This window comes from Impatiens glandulifera, chromosome 2 (genome assembly GCF_907164915.1).
Source record: "Impatiens glandulifera chromosome 2, dImpGla2.1, whole genome shotgun sequence".
In the NCBI taxonomy this organism is placed as follows: Eukaryota; Viridiplantae; Streptophyta; class Magnoliopsida; order Ericales; family Balsaminaceae; genus Impatiens; species Impatiens glandulifera.
In genome coordinates, this window is record NC_061863.1 from 48932494 (window position 1) to 48950743 (window position 18250).

At 24.4% G+C, this 18250-nt stretch overlaps 3 protein-coding genes across 3 annotated transcripts; all 3 read right to left on the reverse strand.

Moving 5' to 3' along the window:
- LOC124924809 (mitogen-activated protein kinase kinase kinase 20-like) lies at positions 1 to 903 on the reverse strand. Its single transcript, XM_047464799.1, has one exon. It carries the CDS (start codon positions 901 to 903, stop codon positions 1 to 3), a length of 903 nt encoding a protein of 300 aa, XP_047320755.1.
- A 5734-nt stretch (positions 904 to 6637) lies between these two features.
- On the reverse strand, positions 6638 to 7519 carry LOC124924811 (mitogen-activated protein kinase kinase kinase 20-like). The gene has a single exon (XM_047464801.1). The coding sequence runs from the start codon at positions 7517 to 7519 to the stop codon at positions 6638 to 6640; it is 882 nt and encodes a 293-aa protein (XP_047320757.1).
- An 8211-nt stretch (positions 7520 to 15730) lies between these two features.
- On the reverse strand, positions 15731 to 17713 carry LOC124924812 (protein MEI2-like 1). Its single transcript, XM_047464802.1, has 4 exons — positions 17139 to 17713; positions 16943 to 17062; positions 16711 to 16858; positions 15731 to 15949 (listed from the first exon to the last, which is right to left on the reverse strand). The coding sequence occupies exons 1-4, from the start codon at positions 17711 to 17713 to the stop codon at positions 15731 to 15733; spliced, it is 1062 nt and encodes a 353-aa protein (XP_047320758.1).
- Positions 17714 to 18250: the final 537 nt, after the last annotated feature.

Sequence of the window (18250 nt, forward strand, 5' to 3'; positions counted from 1 at the left end):
TCAAGCTTCCTCCGCTTTATATTGACAAACAGTAGTACTACTCGTTGGCATAATCTTACAGACTTGTTTGCCAGTGGAAAGAGGAGAAGGAGGATGATCGACTATGAAGGGATGTTGAAGAAGCAGTTCGGCGTCCCATCTTTGCTCCGGATCCTCAACCATACATTTCCTCCAGAAAAGCTGTGCTTTGTCGGACATTCTGGAACGTTCTATAATCTTATGAATTTCATCTTCCTTCATGTGTCTCCATATTTTGACTCCTGTGATCATCTCGAACAGACAACAACCCAGTCCCCATATATCGGCTTTACTCGTGTAGTCACCGGACTTAAATGACTCAGGAGCCATATAGTTACGAGTCCCTATGATCTTCCCAGGGTATTTCCCCGGCTTAATTGTAAGACCCAAATCTCCAATCTTTGCCTTCCCCTTAACAATGAGAATATTATCTGTTTTTATATCACAATGAACATATCCCTTAGAATGGATAAACCGTAAACCATGTAAGACACATTCTGTGACATCTCTTGCTTCGATCTCAGAGATTCTTGTGCCCCTAGATGCAGCCGACTTAATCCGGTCGTGCAAGCTTCCACCTGCGGCGTACTGCATGAAGATGTTTCTGAAACGCTCGTCTTCTTCGTATGTGCAATCGCAGCCCAGGTAACGAATTATGTGAGGGCAATCCTTGAACTTTTTGAACAGATTGCGTTCACGGATGAGAGAAGAGGAGGATGCGTACTTTGCCGATTTTACTGCCATGACTATTTGTAACGATGAGTCAGGGAGAAACAGAGGATGTCCAGCCAAAGGATGGGCCAGACAAACAAAACCGTAGCCGCCGGCGCCGAGCTTTCTTCCTCTCTCCCACAACTTCATTGATTCAGATGTAGATACTTCCATCTTTCAAATGTAGAGAAGAAGTAAAGTTTGATCATTGATGTGTTATAATATCTATATATATATATATATAGTTTGATATTTGAGAGAAATTTGGAAGATTTTTTCTACTATTATTTTGGACACAAATCCTTTTTTAACCGATTAACACGGACTTTGTAATTATTTGAATTTTTTAATTAATTTAAATTAATCAAACAATAATTTTTTTTTTCTCTCTTTTATTAAGTATTCAATTAATTAATTAAAATATTTTAGGTTTTAAATTATTATCATTATTTTTATTTCATTATTGAATATTAATATCTATTTTTTTATTAAAAAAGTATTCTAATAAAACCTAGGTTTGTAGAACAGTATTAGCCTTAAAATAGAAGGTTAAATAGTCTAGTTCAAATATGAATAGGGACATAGCTTACATGATAGAGTGCTTTTAACATTTCAGAGAGGAATTTAATAGTTAGTTTGAACAGATCTTCTTGACCATTTAAATTTATTTTTTTCATTATGAAAATGTTTGGGTAATGAATTTTTTAATGTTACTATCTTAAAAAAAACATTTTCAATAATGTCATAACCTCCGTGTACAAACACAAAATCAATTGACAATAGATAAACAAAATCAATTGACAATAGATAAACAAAAAAATAATCTATGACCATATAATAAAAAATTGTCTAAGGAGACTTGATCCCAATGCAAAATTAACCTAAATAGCCTAGTTCAACGAAGAGCTTGGAAAGTGCTCACGAGGTGTTTGGAAAAGTGAACCGACTATTTTGAGATACCCAATAAAAGAAGGAAACTAATTCTGATAGTCTTGACGACTTCCTTTTGTTGGTTGAAGAGGTTTTGAATAAGGTTAAAAAAGTCGTTCGTTCAGGGGAGATTTTGGTTTCAAAATTAAGCTTCCTTCTTTTGGGAATTTGGATTTTCATAATTAGTAGCTACAAAATCAAGGAGATATAAAGGCTTCAATGATTCATCATTGAATATAGTAGACTTCATATTCCTCTTACTTTATTTGATATTACTTCTTCAAAACTCTACAAAAGATATATATAAATAAAAGAAGAATATATAATATCGTTGTTGTACAGTAGCCAGGTGAAAGCGCTTCACATGATAGTTTACAATAGCCATTGATTAATGAAATACACTAAAATCAAAACCAATTTACAACAACCATCATTGTCAACTTAAAATACTAGAAACACAATATTAATGAAATAATAGAAACACAATATTAATGAAATACATTATTGTTGGTAATCTTATCTCATAAAGTTTACACGTAAATAATATATGAAAATAATACAATGATAATAAAACAGATACAACAGATTATTTAAGAGATGAAGAAAAATCTTCTCGTTTGCTCCGAGGCCTGTGGAATCACAGTTCCCTTAAAACAGTTTCACCGTCTCCCGTTTGTGCTGAAGAGTTTCGTCGGTGGCTGTTTTCCAGGGTACAACGGAACCTGCAATGATTTAGCACAGAAAAACCACTACAACAGCGAACTAGACAAAATACATGAATCACAATCACCGGGTTTTGCACAAAAATGGTCGAGTCAAGAAACTCGAAGAACACTCACAAGAACACTCACAAGAATAAGAAAAGACTTTAGAATTTTAGAGTGAGAAGTGATAAGATAATGTGTGGAGAGGAATACAATGTAAAGGAATATTTATAGTTGAAAATTAAACTCATAATCAATTCTTTAATCCAACGGTCACTAATCCACCATCCATTCATCTAACGGTTATCGTTGCTTGCCTTTTCATCATCTTTGCAAGTTACATCCTACAATAAATATTTTATAGTTACAATAGCAATTAACACCATTTGTTAATTGGCTCATTCAAGACATTTATGTTAATTGTTTGGATAAAATTTCACCTTAATTCACTTTTGAATTTCATGTGAATTTTATTTGAATTAATTTCACTTTAATTCACATTTGAATTTCATGTGAATTTCATTTGGATTAATTTCACTTTAATTCATATTTGAATTTAATGTGAATTTTATTTGGATTAATTTCACACTTAATTCACATTTGAATTTGGTGTGAATTTCATTAGCCCAAATATCATTTCCATTTAATTAATGGAATTAGTTTAATTCCAAAAATTATCTCTCAGATTTATCGTTGTTATTGAATATAGTGACCGCAACGATTTCATTGTTTGTTTCCTAAATATTAACAAAACATAACATTTTTTAGTTACAAACAAGGTTTTATACAAACAATATTTAAAACGTACCATAATAATTTCGTTGTTGTTGTTGTCGAATACCGTGATATTTTCGTTGTTTTTGTTGTTATCGGATACCGTGTCAATTTTGTTATTGTCGCAACGTTCCATTTTCGTGAGCTATGGAGCTTGTTTTTGACAAGAAATTCGTGGAATAGGGTTACAAAGCGTGAAAGTGGAGAGGTAGATTATGTATAGGATTGTGGAAGATTTAGAGACAACCGGAAACTTATTTTTTATATTTTTGTATTTTATTTTATAATTATTCATTCAAAATATTATGTTATTTTGTTAAATAAAAATAATAAGTAGTTGAATTATAACGAAATTAAGCCTTATAAAATAAAAAATAAAAACTTAATTATTATATTTATGTATTGTTATTTTAAAATTATATAGAATATTATGTTATTATTTTAATTAATATTTTTGAAAATTAAATTGTTAAATTAAAAAAATCACAGGTCTGTACGCTCTCGGGTGAAGCGTGCTTCACATGTCGCTGCTTTACTCTTTCAGGTGCTTCACCTTTCTTAACGATCTAAGTGAAGTGTGTTTCACATGTCGCGACTTTACTCTTTCAGGTGAAGCGCACCTATCTTAACTCTCTAAGTGAAACGCGCTTCACATGTCGTTGTTTTACCTTTTCAAGTGAAACGCTCTTATGTGAAGTTCGTTTCACATTTCTTAACGCTCTAAGTGAAGCACGCTCTTAGGTGAAACACGTTTCAAATGTCTTACAATGAGGCGGTTCGGAGCGGGGAATGCATTTACCATCTCCGTCTCGTTTTTATTTCGGGGATTTTTTACTACCATCCCCGCCTCATTCGGTTTCGGGGATTCCCCGCGTAGTACCGTTTATATCATATTCTCAAAAATACATAATTTTTTTATATTATCAAATTATATAAACATATTTTTTAATATAATATATATTATAATATATTAAAAAATTATATTATTATAAAAAATCTTATAAAGTATAATGAAAAAATAAATATATTGGTGCTTTTGTACATTTAATTGTGTTTTTAGTATTCAGTGCATAATCGGGGTGAAATCGGGGCGGTTCGAGGCAGGGGACACAAATACCATCCCCGATGAACTACCGGTCAAACCGGGGAAAAACCGTCTCAAACGGGACAATTCGATTCGGGTACCACGGGACGGTTTCAAATTGATGTCCTTAGTCGAATCAACCGTGAAACAAGTTCTCAAGTCACATGTGAATCCTCTAGAGAGAGAAATCATAATTGTAATAAAATATTGATATTGAAAGAAAACAAAACTTATGTGAAACGATTATGATAGATAAATTAATAGAGCAGATGAACATTTATGTTATAAATAGAATGGGTGGAGCTTTATTTGAGATTTTTTTTAACCCAACTTAATTTTAATAAATAAAAGTTCAAAGTGTTTTAATTGATTGGCAATTGGGTACATGAGTCCTCCAAAACAGTAGGATTCACACTTTTTCTTCTCTTATCCTTGAACAGGTCATGATAAAAAAAATTGCATATACATTTTTTACCAAAGTTAATATATAAAGATAAAATATTTTCAATTTATAATTCATTTTATCATATATATATATATATATATATATATATGATATTCCCCAATATTATAATGATCAAAATAATCTTCAAGTTTAGTTAATGAGAGTATGATAATTTGTAGGATGAGTTTTTAAGAGAACAAAGTTTACAGGTTATTTCAATTCAAGCTGAGTTTGCTCTGTATTGACAAACATACATATTTATTTGGGCTAAACTTTTAATGTGGCAAAAACGCACCTACCTTAGGATGGGTGACTGTAAAAGATGTTAAAGAAGCATTTTGGCGTCACATTTTTGCTCCGGATCCTAAACCATACATCTCTTCCAAAACAAAATTGTGCTTTGTCCGACATTCTAGATCATTCTATAATTTTCTGAATTTCATCTTCGTGTCTCCATTTTTTTAATTAATGTGATCATCTCGAACAAACAACAACCCAATCCCCATATATCAACTTTACTCATGTAGTCACCGGACTTAATGGACTCAAGAGCCATATAGTTACGAGTCCCTATGAACTTCCCATGGTATTTCCCCGGCTTAATCGTGAGACTCAAATCTTCAATCTTAGTATTTTCCTTTATAATTAATCGATTTTGTTCGACAACAAATCCAAAATATGATGGATTAATGATGTGAGTTCTTGATACTCCCCAACCTATTGGCTTTCCCATTGTTTGATATTCGGGGTGACATCACAGTCCGAGGGTTGTGAAGACAAGAAACTCGATCTCAGTCTCACGAAAATATGTTGACTCATTTCATCACTCCTTATCGTGCACAACATCTCTCCCTTACATATTATTTTTTTCTGAAATTTCCATCTCAGCAACTAGCATTTCAACATGTAACCATGCATATTCGATCAACGTAAAACGATGTTATCATCCACTCTTATGTTTTCCTAAATAAAATCGATGGGTCCAACACATGTTGATTTGAAGTGTTTATTTCTGATGAAGAAGACGCAATAATAGAACGTTCAAGTAATATCATCCCTTTATAAATTTAGTTATCCACACCTATAGATTTCGTGTAACAAATATTTGTTTGTAATATATATTACATATTTTTAACTTATTTATTTTATTAAAAATAATTAATAAAAAAATTGAAATTATAATGTTTTATTACTTTTTAATCAGATTTATTATTATCAAAATTAAAGATAATTTTAAATCAATATTTTTAAATAATAATTTAATTTTAAACTTTTTAATTTATAATAAATTTTATTTTAAATTATTATTAAAATATTTATTAAATAAATACTTAATAGAAATAGAGTAAATAATAATAATTAAACATGTTGATATAATAATTTTATTTTGAAACTTGATAATAATATTAATAATTCTAATATATATATTTTTTATTTTTTTATAATATATTATTAAAATATAGATTTGTTTTTTTTACTATTATTAACTAGTTATAATAAATTTAAAATACTATTTAAAAAATATTTTTTTAGAATATTAAAAAATACAATCATGAACACCTTTAATAATATATTATAAATAAAATTGTGTGAAATATATATTTTTTTTATTTATTAGAATAATTTCCCAATATAAACACAAATTATTATATATTTTAATAATATCATAAATGTATATTAAAAATGATTTTTATTATTATTTACTTAGTTGAATATTTAATTATTAAGTATTTTAGTAAATTATTCAAAATAAAATATATTATTGATATAATTTTATATAAATTAAAATTTTAATCTTACTAAAATTTTTAAGTAAAATTATTATTTGAAATTATCTTCAATTTAAGGATTATAAATGAAGTATAAATACAAATTAAAATTATTAAATAAATATGATATTTCTTACATTTAAAAATAAATAATTTTCATTTAAAATTTGTATCTTTACTTATTAATAATAAATAATAATCTTCAAGCTTCTTCAACATTACTACTCGCCGGCATAATCTTAGAGACTTGTTTGGCAGTGGTGGAAGGAGGAGGATGATCGACTATGAAGGGATGTTGAAGAAGCATGTCGGCGTCCCATCTTTGCTCCGGATCCTCAACCATACATTTCCTCCAGAAAAGCTGCGCTTTGTCGGACATTCTGGAACGTTCTATAATCTTATGAATTTCATCTTCCTTCATGTGTCTCCATTTTTTAACTCCTGTGATCATCTCGAACAGACAACAACCCAGTCCCCATATATCGGCTTTACTCGAGTAGTCACCGGACTGAAATGACTCAGGAGCCATATAGTTACGAGTACCTATGATCTTCCCAGGGTATTTCCCCACCTTAATTGTGGCACCCAAATCTCCAATCTTTGCCTTCCCCTTAACAAACAAGATATTATCTGTTTTAATGTCACAATGAACATATCCCATAGAATGAATAAACCTTAAACCATGTAAGACACATTCTGTGACATCTCTTGCTTCGATCTCAGAGATTCTTGTGCCCCTAGATGCAGCCGACTTAATCCGGTCGTGCAAGCTTCCACCTGCGGCGTACTGCATGAAGATATTTCTGAAACGCTCGTCTTCTTCGTATGTGCAATCGCAGCCCAGATAACGAATTATGTGAGGGCAATCACTGAACTTTTTGAAAAGATAGCGTTCACGGAGGAGAGAAGAGGAGGTTGCGTACTTTGCCGATTTTACTGCCATGACGACTTGTAACGATGAGTCAGGGAGAAACAGAGGATGTCCAGCCAAAGGATGGGCCAGACTAACAAAACCATAGCCGCCGGCGCCGAGCTTTCTTCCTCTCTCCCACAATTTCATTGATTCAGGTTTAGATTCTCCCATCTTAATTTGAAATGTTGGTTGCTATAATATCTATCTATATATGAGAGAAATTTGAAATTTTTTTACTAATGATTATTTTGGGCGCCCTAATCCCCTTTTCCCGCAGATTTGACAGACTATTAATTTTTTTAATTAATTATTATTTCATTTTACTCTAAATCATTCATTAATTCATTAGATTATCCTTAACTAAAATACTAAAATAAAAAATATAATACTTGTTCTAAATTTTTTAAATAATTCTTTAATTAAATAAATTAAATATTTCACCAAGAAACAATAATTTAATATAAAGTTATTATGTTAGGTATATATATTTCAATAATTTGCACTAATTATTTTGTTTTATAGTAAATTATAGTTAAAAACATAAATAAATTTATTTACATCTCTATATAATTACAATGGCTAGTTAATTTCAAGTTTCAACTTATAATTTTAGCGTTTTTCTTTCTCATAACTTTTAAATATATTTTATTCATTCTTTCTCATTTATTTTATAAATTTATAAATATTTTATTCATTCTCTCTCATTTATTTAATTTATTTCTAATTATTTATGTATTAATTATTTGACCGAAATGAATAATAATAGAAAAAAAGTGAAGAGGAAAGTGTAGAAAGGAAAAAATTTATATAATAATAACAATAAATTACTTTACTTTATTTACTACGGTGTAAACTTATATTATATGATCATTAAATAATAGTTACATACAATAAATTATTTAAATATTTTTTTTCTAAACATTAAAAATAAAAATAAATATAAAGACAAAAAGGATTTTTAAATAAGAAAGAAGAGATAGGAATTTTAAAAAATTATTAAATATATATATTTTTTATATCATATTTATATTAAATATATTTAAAATTATATATTTATAAAAAATAATATATTCATATTATTTATTTTAAAATATATTATTTCTTAATTTAATATTATATATTAACAATAATTTATAAATATTAATATAATTTATTTTCAAATATACTATTTTTTAATTTAAATAATTTATTAATATTTAAAATTAAATTAATATATTCTACATTTTTAAATAATCCTTTAATTAAATAAATTAAATATTTCACCAAGGAAACAATAATTTAATATAAAGTTATTACTTAGGTATATATTTCAATAATTTGCACTAATTATTTTGTTTTATACTAAATTATAGTTAAAAACATAAATAAATTTATTTACATATCTCTATCTCATTGAGATATATAATCATAACAGATAATTTTGGGTGTTTGTCTAATAAATTGTTATAATAATTTTACTTATACAAAAATTATAATTAAACACATTTTAAGTTAAAATTCAAATTTTCTCTACTTACATCGTTAGCGTTTAAATTTATAATTTCAGTAATTTTCTCTAGTCACTTTTAACTATTTTTTTATTTATTCTTTTTTATCTATTTAATAAATTTCTAATTATTTTATTCATTCTCATCTATTTATTACTTAATCTATTTTTAATCATTTACATACTCATTAACCAAAATGAATAATAATAAAAAGAATGGGAGAAAATCCAAAAAATTTGAGTCAAATAAGTGTGTTAAAAGTGTTAAAAGGTAAAATTATATATAATAATAATAATAATAAATTATTTTACTTTATTATTGAATGTGGTCTATGACCATTGAATAAAAGTTACATACAATGAAACATTTAAATATACTTTTTTTAAAAAATTGAAAATATAAAAGACAAAAGGTGATTTTCAAATAAAAGAGAAGAGATCAGAATTTTAAAATATTATTAAATATCTATATATATTTTTTTATCATATTTATATTAAATATATTTAAAATTATATATTTATAAAAATTAATATATTCATATCATTTATTTTAAAATATATTATTTTTTAATTTAAAATTGTATATTAACAATAATTTATAAAAATTAATATATTAATATAATTTATTTTTAAATATATTATTTTTTAATTTAAATCATTTATTAATATTTAAAATTAAATTAATACATATATAACATTATATATATATAATTTAAATAATATTATAAATATAAAAAATAAATATAAGTCAAATTAGCTGAATCAAACTAGACAACATCTTTTATTTTATCTTATCACACTTTTTAATTTATTTTTTATTTTTTCATTTTATTTATAATCTTTTAATATAATTTTATTTAATTATCAATTAATTATTTATATTTATTTAAATAATTATTTATATAAAATAATAAGAGTGTAGTGCTGAAAAAAATATTAATATTAAAATGACAACTTCCTCTCTCCCACAACTTCATTGATTCAGGTTTAGGTTTAGATTCTCCCATCTTAATTTGAAATTTGAAATGTAGCAATGTTGATTCAGGTTTAGATTCTCCCATCTTAATTTGAAATGTAGCAATGTTTAGTTGCTATAATATCTATCTATATATATTAATTTGAAATGTAGCAATGTTTGGTTGCTATAATATTTATATATATATTAGAGAAATTTGGAATTTTTTTACTAACGATTATTTTTGTTGCCCTAATCCCTGTTTCCCATACATTTGACATACTTTTAATTTTTTTTAATTAATCATTATTTCATTTTACTCTAAACTCATTCATTAGGTCATGATTAACTAAAATACTAAAACAAAAAATATAAGACTTGTTCTACATTTTTTAAATAATCCTTTAATTAAATAAATTAAATATTTCAAAGGAAACAATAATTTAATATAAAGTTATTACTTATGTATATATATTTCAATAATTTGCACCAATTATTTTGTTATGTATATATATTTCAATAATTTGCACCAATTATTTTGTTTTATAGTTAAAAATATAAATAAATTTATTTACATCTCTATATAATTACAATGGGTAGTTAATTTCAAATTTTAACTTATAATTTAGCGTTTTTCTTTCTGATCACTTTTAAATATTTTTTATTCATTCTTTCTCATTTATTTTATAAATTTATAATTATTTTATTCATTTTCTCTCATTTATTTAATTTATTTTTAATTATTTATATATTAATTATTTGACCGAAATGAATAATAATAGAAATAAAGTGAGGAGAAAAGTGTAAAAAGAAAAAATATATATATAATAATAACAATAAATTACTTTACTTTATTTACTATAGTCAACTTATTTATATTATATGATCATTAAATAATATTTACATACAATAAATTATTTAAATATTTTTTTTCAAAAAATTAAAAATAGAAATAAATATAAACAAAAAGAAATTTTCAAATAATAAAGAAGAGATTGGAATTTTAAAATATTATTAAATATATATATATATATTTTATATATATTTTTTATATCATATTTATATTAAATATATTTAAAATTATATATTTATAAAAAATAATATATTCATATTATTTATTTTAAAATATATTATTTCTTAATTTAAAATTATATATTAACAATAATTTATAAATATTAATATAATTTATTTCAAATATAATATTTTTTAATTTAAATCATTTATTAATATTTAAAATTAAATCAATAAATATATATATATATCATTTTATATATATATATATATATATATATATAGTTTAAATAATATTATAAATATAAAAAATAAATATAAATCAAATTAACATAGCTGAATCAAACTAGACCAACATCTTTTATTTTATCTTTTCACACTTTTTAATTTATTTTTTATTTATAATCTTGAATATAATTTTATTTAATTATCAATTAATTATTTATATTTATTTAAATAATTATTTATATAAAATAATAATAAAATAATAAGAGTGCAGTGATGAAAAAATAAAAAATAAACTTTTAATAATAAAATAATAAATTTTTAAGATTGTAATTCAATCAAACTTACATAAAATCAATTATAAACAATATATATACATATTAAGTTGACAATTATACGTATTAACAAAAATTTAATCGGATAATAGTATAATTAGAAAGAAATAATAGTATAATTAGAAAGAAAGAAAAATAAAGACGAGAAAATTCTACCTCTTTAAAATTAAAAAATAAGTATAATTAATTTAAATAAAAATAATTAGTGGAATAGAAAATGAGTGAAATAAAATATAAGATATCTTGTACTGTTACTTGAAACACATGAAAAATACAATCCGGGCATAGAAAAAATGAAATAGAATTAAGGGGGATTTTACAGGAATGATCCTGATCTACGTTCTCTCTAAGTGCATGTCAAGTTTTTTCAAATAAAAATTTCTTAAAGATGAATTAGAGAACATGATTTTAAAGTAAGTGCAACTTAATTTCTAGAATAAATAAAAACAAAATTGATGAGATCAAAGTGTTTTAACGACTTGCAAATTTTAAACTATTAAGTTGTATTTTTATACAAGGATGCTATTTATGAATTAAAATTACTAGATGTTAATTATTTTAGAAAAATATTACAGAAAAATTATTATAAGAATTTATATGCTGAATAAAAACAATTTTAAAAATTAACAAAATTATGAGAGTGCAAAAAAAAAAATTCATACAAAAAAACACAATAATATGAACATGAAAAAAATAAAAATTTGTATTAAAATAATCATAAAAAAAGAATTCAAGACAATTTTGTATTAAAATATTATGTTCAATATAAATTTGAGTTAATATTAGGTCGTTGGATTAGATAAATGATTGAAGAAATTTGGAATAGGCCCAGAAAATGCAATTTTATTGGCTAAAATTTTTTTTTTTTTTTTTTGAATTAATAAATTGATGTCCCATAATTCATTATTTTAAGTTCTCCGTTTATCCCTGTTAGTTGAATTATTTAAAAAGAAATATTGTAACTTAACATGATCAAATATATTTAATTCCTAAGGTGATTTATTAATCATTCAATATAATCAAATATATTTAATTCTTAAGGTGATTTATTAATCATTCAATTAATAATTAAAATATTTAAATATGATATATTTTAAATTTATTTTATTATTATATATTAATACTTAATAATAAAAAATTAACAAAAAAATATTTCATATTAAAAAAACACAAACTTATTAAAATAAACTGAATTTGAGTCAGTCTATATGTTTTTATTCAATTTTGTATTCACTTAGACGTATATATTTGTGCAATTAGCTCACCTAAACTTATATACTAATAAAAAAAATATAATTTAAACTTGCTTACTATAAAAATAATAGGCTCATTTTGCCTCAATTAATAAATCATATTAAATTTTTATTTTATTTTTATTTTTTTATTTATTAATTAATTATTAATATATTTAATTTTGTTTATTATTTTTATATTAGTTTTTTTTTTATTATTATTTTTTTTTATTTCTCTTATTACTTAAATTTTTATTAAAGAAATTTTAATAATTTATTTATGAATTTTGTTTTACTATAATATTTTTTGTGAGAGTGAAGTGTTTATTTTGTATTTAATTTAATATGAATAAAATTAAATTAATATTTTTTTATTTAATTTTTTATTCATGATTATAATAATAAAGAATATTATTTTATTTAATATTTAATATTTAATTATTAATTATTAATCTTTTGTTATTTGATGAATAAGTTATTATTATTATTATTATTTATTTACGTGTTTAAGGATTTTTATTGTTAAAATAATAAATTATTGTTATATCCCATCATTGAAATCAAATAATTTTAAAATAATTAATTATCAATTTAATATAAAAAAACCTAAAAAGTAAGAATAAATATAAAATTAAAATAATCATTAATAAACACTCTAAGAAAAGATAAATAAAAAAAATAAAAATAAAAATTTGTTAAAAAATATATATATATTAATATTTAATTAATAAATATATAAATTTAAAAATAAAAATTCCCTATATAAATTAATGATCCTCTATCTTATAATACATACTTTAAAGTTTTTTTCTATTTTTTAATATATATAATTGTGTGATTTTGAACTTTAATAGTTTTTTTCTATTTTTTAATATATATAATTGTGTGATTTTGAACTTTAATGAAAAAATAATTGAAAATTTAAAAAATAAAAAATAATTTTTTCTATCATATAACAAAATTTTAATCTTAAATGATAATAAATAAATTTGAAGCTCATTTAATGCAATGGAAAGATGCATATAATGATTAGCCTAAGTGTAGCAAATCTTTTCCAAGGCAATGAAAAACACACACTGCTCTCTTTCTATCTCTATATTTTATAGTATAAGATCATCATCATTATTATTTATGCCCATCCCTTTACTCAAATAAGGGCCAACTTGATTCGACCCACAAGTTTAATTAAGTCCTGTTTTATTTTTAAATGCATAAAAAACTCCTTTACTAATTTTTATCATAAGGAATAAAGTTATAATATAAAATAAACAAGAAACCTAATAAATTTAGGTATAGGTTAATTATCCATAATTAACAAAAAAAAAAAAAAAAAAAAAAAAAAAACTTAATTAATCTATCAGAATATAAAACAGATGTGACTTAAATCCAATAACAAGAATTATAGCGTTTTATGAATAAGTTGATCTAACCCTAAATTTTAACCATTTTTTTTATTTAATATTAAGTAGTGTTTTTCCATACACTAAATAATTGAAGTTTGATAGTGAAAAAAATATCAATTAATTTTTTTTTTCTAACTATATATATCATTATTGTTTAAATAATTAAAGGGCTAATTCTATTTAGTTGAAATAAGTAAATGACTAATTTGATTCAGTTTATTCTCTAAAATAAGATTAGTTTGATTACGATTTAATTTGATTGATTTATAATATTTAGTTTATTATAAGTTTAATTACTCTAATTTATTTTCTTAGACTAATTTAAATCGGTTTATAAAGCTTATAAGCCTAGTTTGCATAATAAGTTATATTTTAATGAATATGTATTTTACTTTTAACTCATTCCTTCTCATTTAGAAATTTTATTTTTATTCTACTATTTTTTATTTATTTATTTATTTATTAGTTAAGGAGAAGACGATGCCTCATGTCATAACACACCGCTCTCAGCCTCGAAAAATGACATTTCCACTAATCACCATTCACCCATGTGAGATTTCTTTTAATTCACTTATTACTTTATATATATATATATATATATATATATATATATATATATATTTATTTATATTGTTATCTCTACTAATTTTATTTAATTATTAAAAAAAATATAATTTTATATTTTAATTAGAGTTAATTAGAATATCTAAAAAACCATTTTTAGGGATTTTAATATTTATTAATCATTAGTTTTTCTAGCTTATTTAATCTTTATTATTTATTTTAATATGAAATTATTTTTCATTAAATTTAATTAAAAATTATATTATAAAACATTTATAAAATCAAAATAAATCATTAATAATCTAAATATCAATTTGTATAAATAATTTACAAAATAAAATTATTAATAAAAAAATTAACGATTAAACAATTTGTTGAGAATATCTTCCTAAACTTGTTGAGAATATCTTCGTAAACGAACTTATTTAAATTGACAAAGTTGCTAAATATTGATTGTTAAATTAATATCTTAGAATTAAAATTATTTTTAGTCCTATGTTGATAAGTAATGTTCAATAAATTATGTCAAATAATAATAAATAATTTACATGACTGAAATAATAAAAAAAAACTCCATATAGCCCATAGTTATACATATATAAACCGGCCATAAAAAATATAAGCTCTACTAACTTTTTATTAAATAATAAATCATATCTGATAAGGTTTTTTTTTTTTAAGAGACAAATAGCTAAAATAACAGACTAGTGTAGCTAGCAATGACAGTAGTCTTATTCAGTAAAAAAAGATGATTGAGTTATTTTGAAACAGTATTTAATTTTTTTATAAAACAAATTAAAACTTCTAAAATAATTAAAATTAATTAAAAGAAAGAGAGAATATATAAAAATTAATAACAGTTATGAGATTAAAATTTGATAATGGAATAAAATTAATTAACAATCCCATCAATCATTTTCAAGTAATTAATATGTAAACACTAGAGATAGATAGTCTATAACAATATATGAGAGAGTAAAACCTGGAGCATGCAGCGACAGTGTAAGTAAGTGAGATACACTACTACTACTATTACTCTACTACTGAATTAACATTAATTAATGGTCATCATCATCATTCAGATTTGTCATCTCAGCCCACCAAATCAGGCAATATATTGATATATATGGCGGTGGGTCAGATTTTGTTGGATAGAAGGATGATTAAAATGTCAGATCAGATCAGCAACAACAGCAATTGCTGGATCTTCTAGTAGCGCCGTCGTCGACGATGCACGCATGGCCGGACTGACGCGTTTTCCGATGAATGTCTTGCCGTCATCATCACCGGCGCCGCCGTCTCTTGGTGGGTTGAATCTTATCGGAAGAAATTGATCGTCTTCACAGTAAAAGGTCGATTTCTCAAAATGGCTCACTAGTGCCTGTAAACCCTGCACTCAAAAAACAATGAAATATGCACATTGTGGCTTCGATTCAAGAGAGCAGAAACTCGTAAAACTCAAATTTCTCCATTTTATTAAATTATATATAACTTCCCATACTCATATATTCTCCACCCTTAATCTCACTATCATGGGTTTTTTCCATTTCTTTATTAAGTAAGGGAACAACTTCATTATCCCCAATAAACCTTGTCGGATTATATGTTTTTTTCTAACCAAAGTTAATACATGTCTCGACTCTAAGTAATCAAATAATAAAAACCATTGAAACACCTGAACTCAAGTCAAAATATTTGATTATATCTAGATATATATTTTTTCAAATAACTTTAGTTTATTAAAAATATACAAAATATAGCAATGTTCCATATACTTTTATTTTCTTAAATATAAAAATAATTAATCATGTATCATTCCAAAAATCAAACAATATAATAAGATATATATTAATACCAAAAAAACAACAACTGCTTTTTCAAAAATATTCTAAAAAACCCACTAAGAATTCTAAAAACCCCACTATCAAACAAAAACCCTAAACCATCTCACAAAATACTATTTACATACTTTGAAGATATTTTTATAATATTATGAAATATATTATAATAATTTGATCCAATTAATAACCCATAATATTCAACTAATTTCAACAGACTTAACCTTTTTTTTCAAGAATCAAATTATTTAATAATAAAAAAAACATTATAGCCATTGAAGCTCAAATAAGAAAGATTAATGAGAAATATATATACCTGAATCCTAGCACTGACAATAAAACTTCGCTTATGAGCTTCAGGAAAATATTCCCATGGCAAATTGCTGCAACAATGGTGAAACTTCAAAGCTGCTTTTGGATCAGTGAAATTTACAAACGCATACCCTTTGTTCATCCCACTTCTGCACAAATTTCAATAAAAATTACAAACACATTATATTTTTTTTGTATTTTTCAAATAAACCCAGCAAGCACCCACTGATTACCTGAAATCAATGGGCAGATACATAAAATCATAAGCAGATCGATTTGTTTCTCCTTCTTCCTTAGACTTTTGATTCTCAAACATGCAATGTTCATCAATAAACTTCAAAAGCATTTCCCATCTGAAAAACAAAAAATACATTATTAAAGAAAAATCCAACAGATTAATTAATAATAATAATAATAATAATTACTGACGTATATCGATAAGGTATATTCTTGATCATAACGGTAGTCTTCTCATCTTCACTTCTCAAAAACTCAACTTCATGTTTTTTTAAACCACCCATTACAGTACTCTTCGATTCATCAGAAACCCTAACGGAGTTGTTTTCTTGATCATGATCATGACCAATATTTATCCTAGGTTTCCATCGCTTATTAACAAAATTACCACGCCGGGTGGCCCCATTGTTAACAATCTCTCTCCTTTGACTCGGTCTAGGGTTCACCCTCTCCGAAGATAATACGAGTTCTCTTCCCTGCACGGAAGTCGACGGTGGGATGGCCGCCGGAGATGGCGGCGGCGGAGGGAGGAATCTGAGTGGTGGGTTATGAAAGGGGAAGAAAGAGGCGGCCTGAGGAGGAGGTGGCGGCGGTGGAAACGGTGATGGGTAGAGAAGATGGGGAGATGGAAAGATGGGATTATATGGAATTAATGAGGGATGGATTTGTGAGTTTGCATGGTGATTGAGTAAAATTGGTGAATGAGAAAGAACGATTCGTATTGGTATGTATTCGGGAGCAAACGGATTTAGATTTTGTACAGCCATGGAAGAGAAAGAATGAACAAGAAAAGAGGAGAGAGAGGGCGGCGAGAGAATGAAGACGACGTCGACAAGGTCAATTGGTACTAATGACTTATGTAACCCGTTCCCCTTCCCTTTATATATGGTAAAAAATCCTTTTTTGACACGTCAATGTCATATATTTTCTTCTTTCCTTTTCTTTTTATTTTTTATAAATTTAATTTAAACATTATTTTATTTTATTTTTATAATTCAGCCCATTTAAAAAATATGTTTAAAAAGAGGTATAAACTAACTAAATTTATTAATATATACATAATTAAAATACATTTAAAATATTATTTTAGTAAATTAAAAAATTAAAATACATTTAAAATATTATTTTAGTAATTAAAAAATAAATTGTTCAAATCTAGAACATACCTGTCCCTCCCTTTATAAATTATAACAATTATTTCATTAATTAAAATATTAAATTAGTTTTATTTTATCCATATATATTAATAAATTTAACTAAAATAAAATATCTATTCAGAACAAGTCCTAGCTAAAATAATAAAA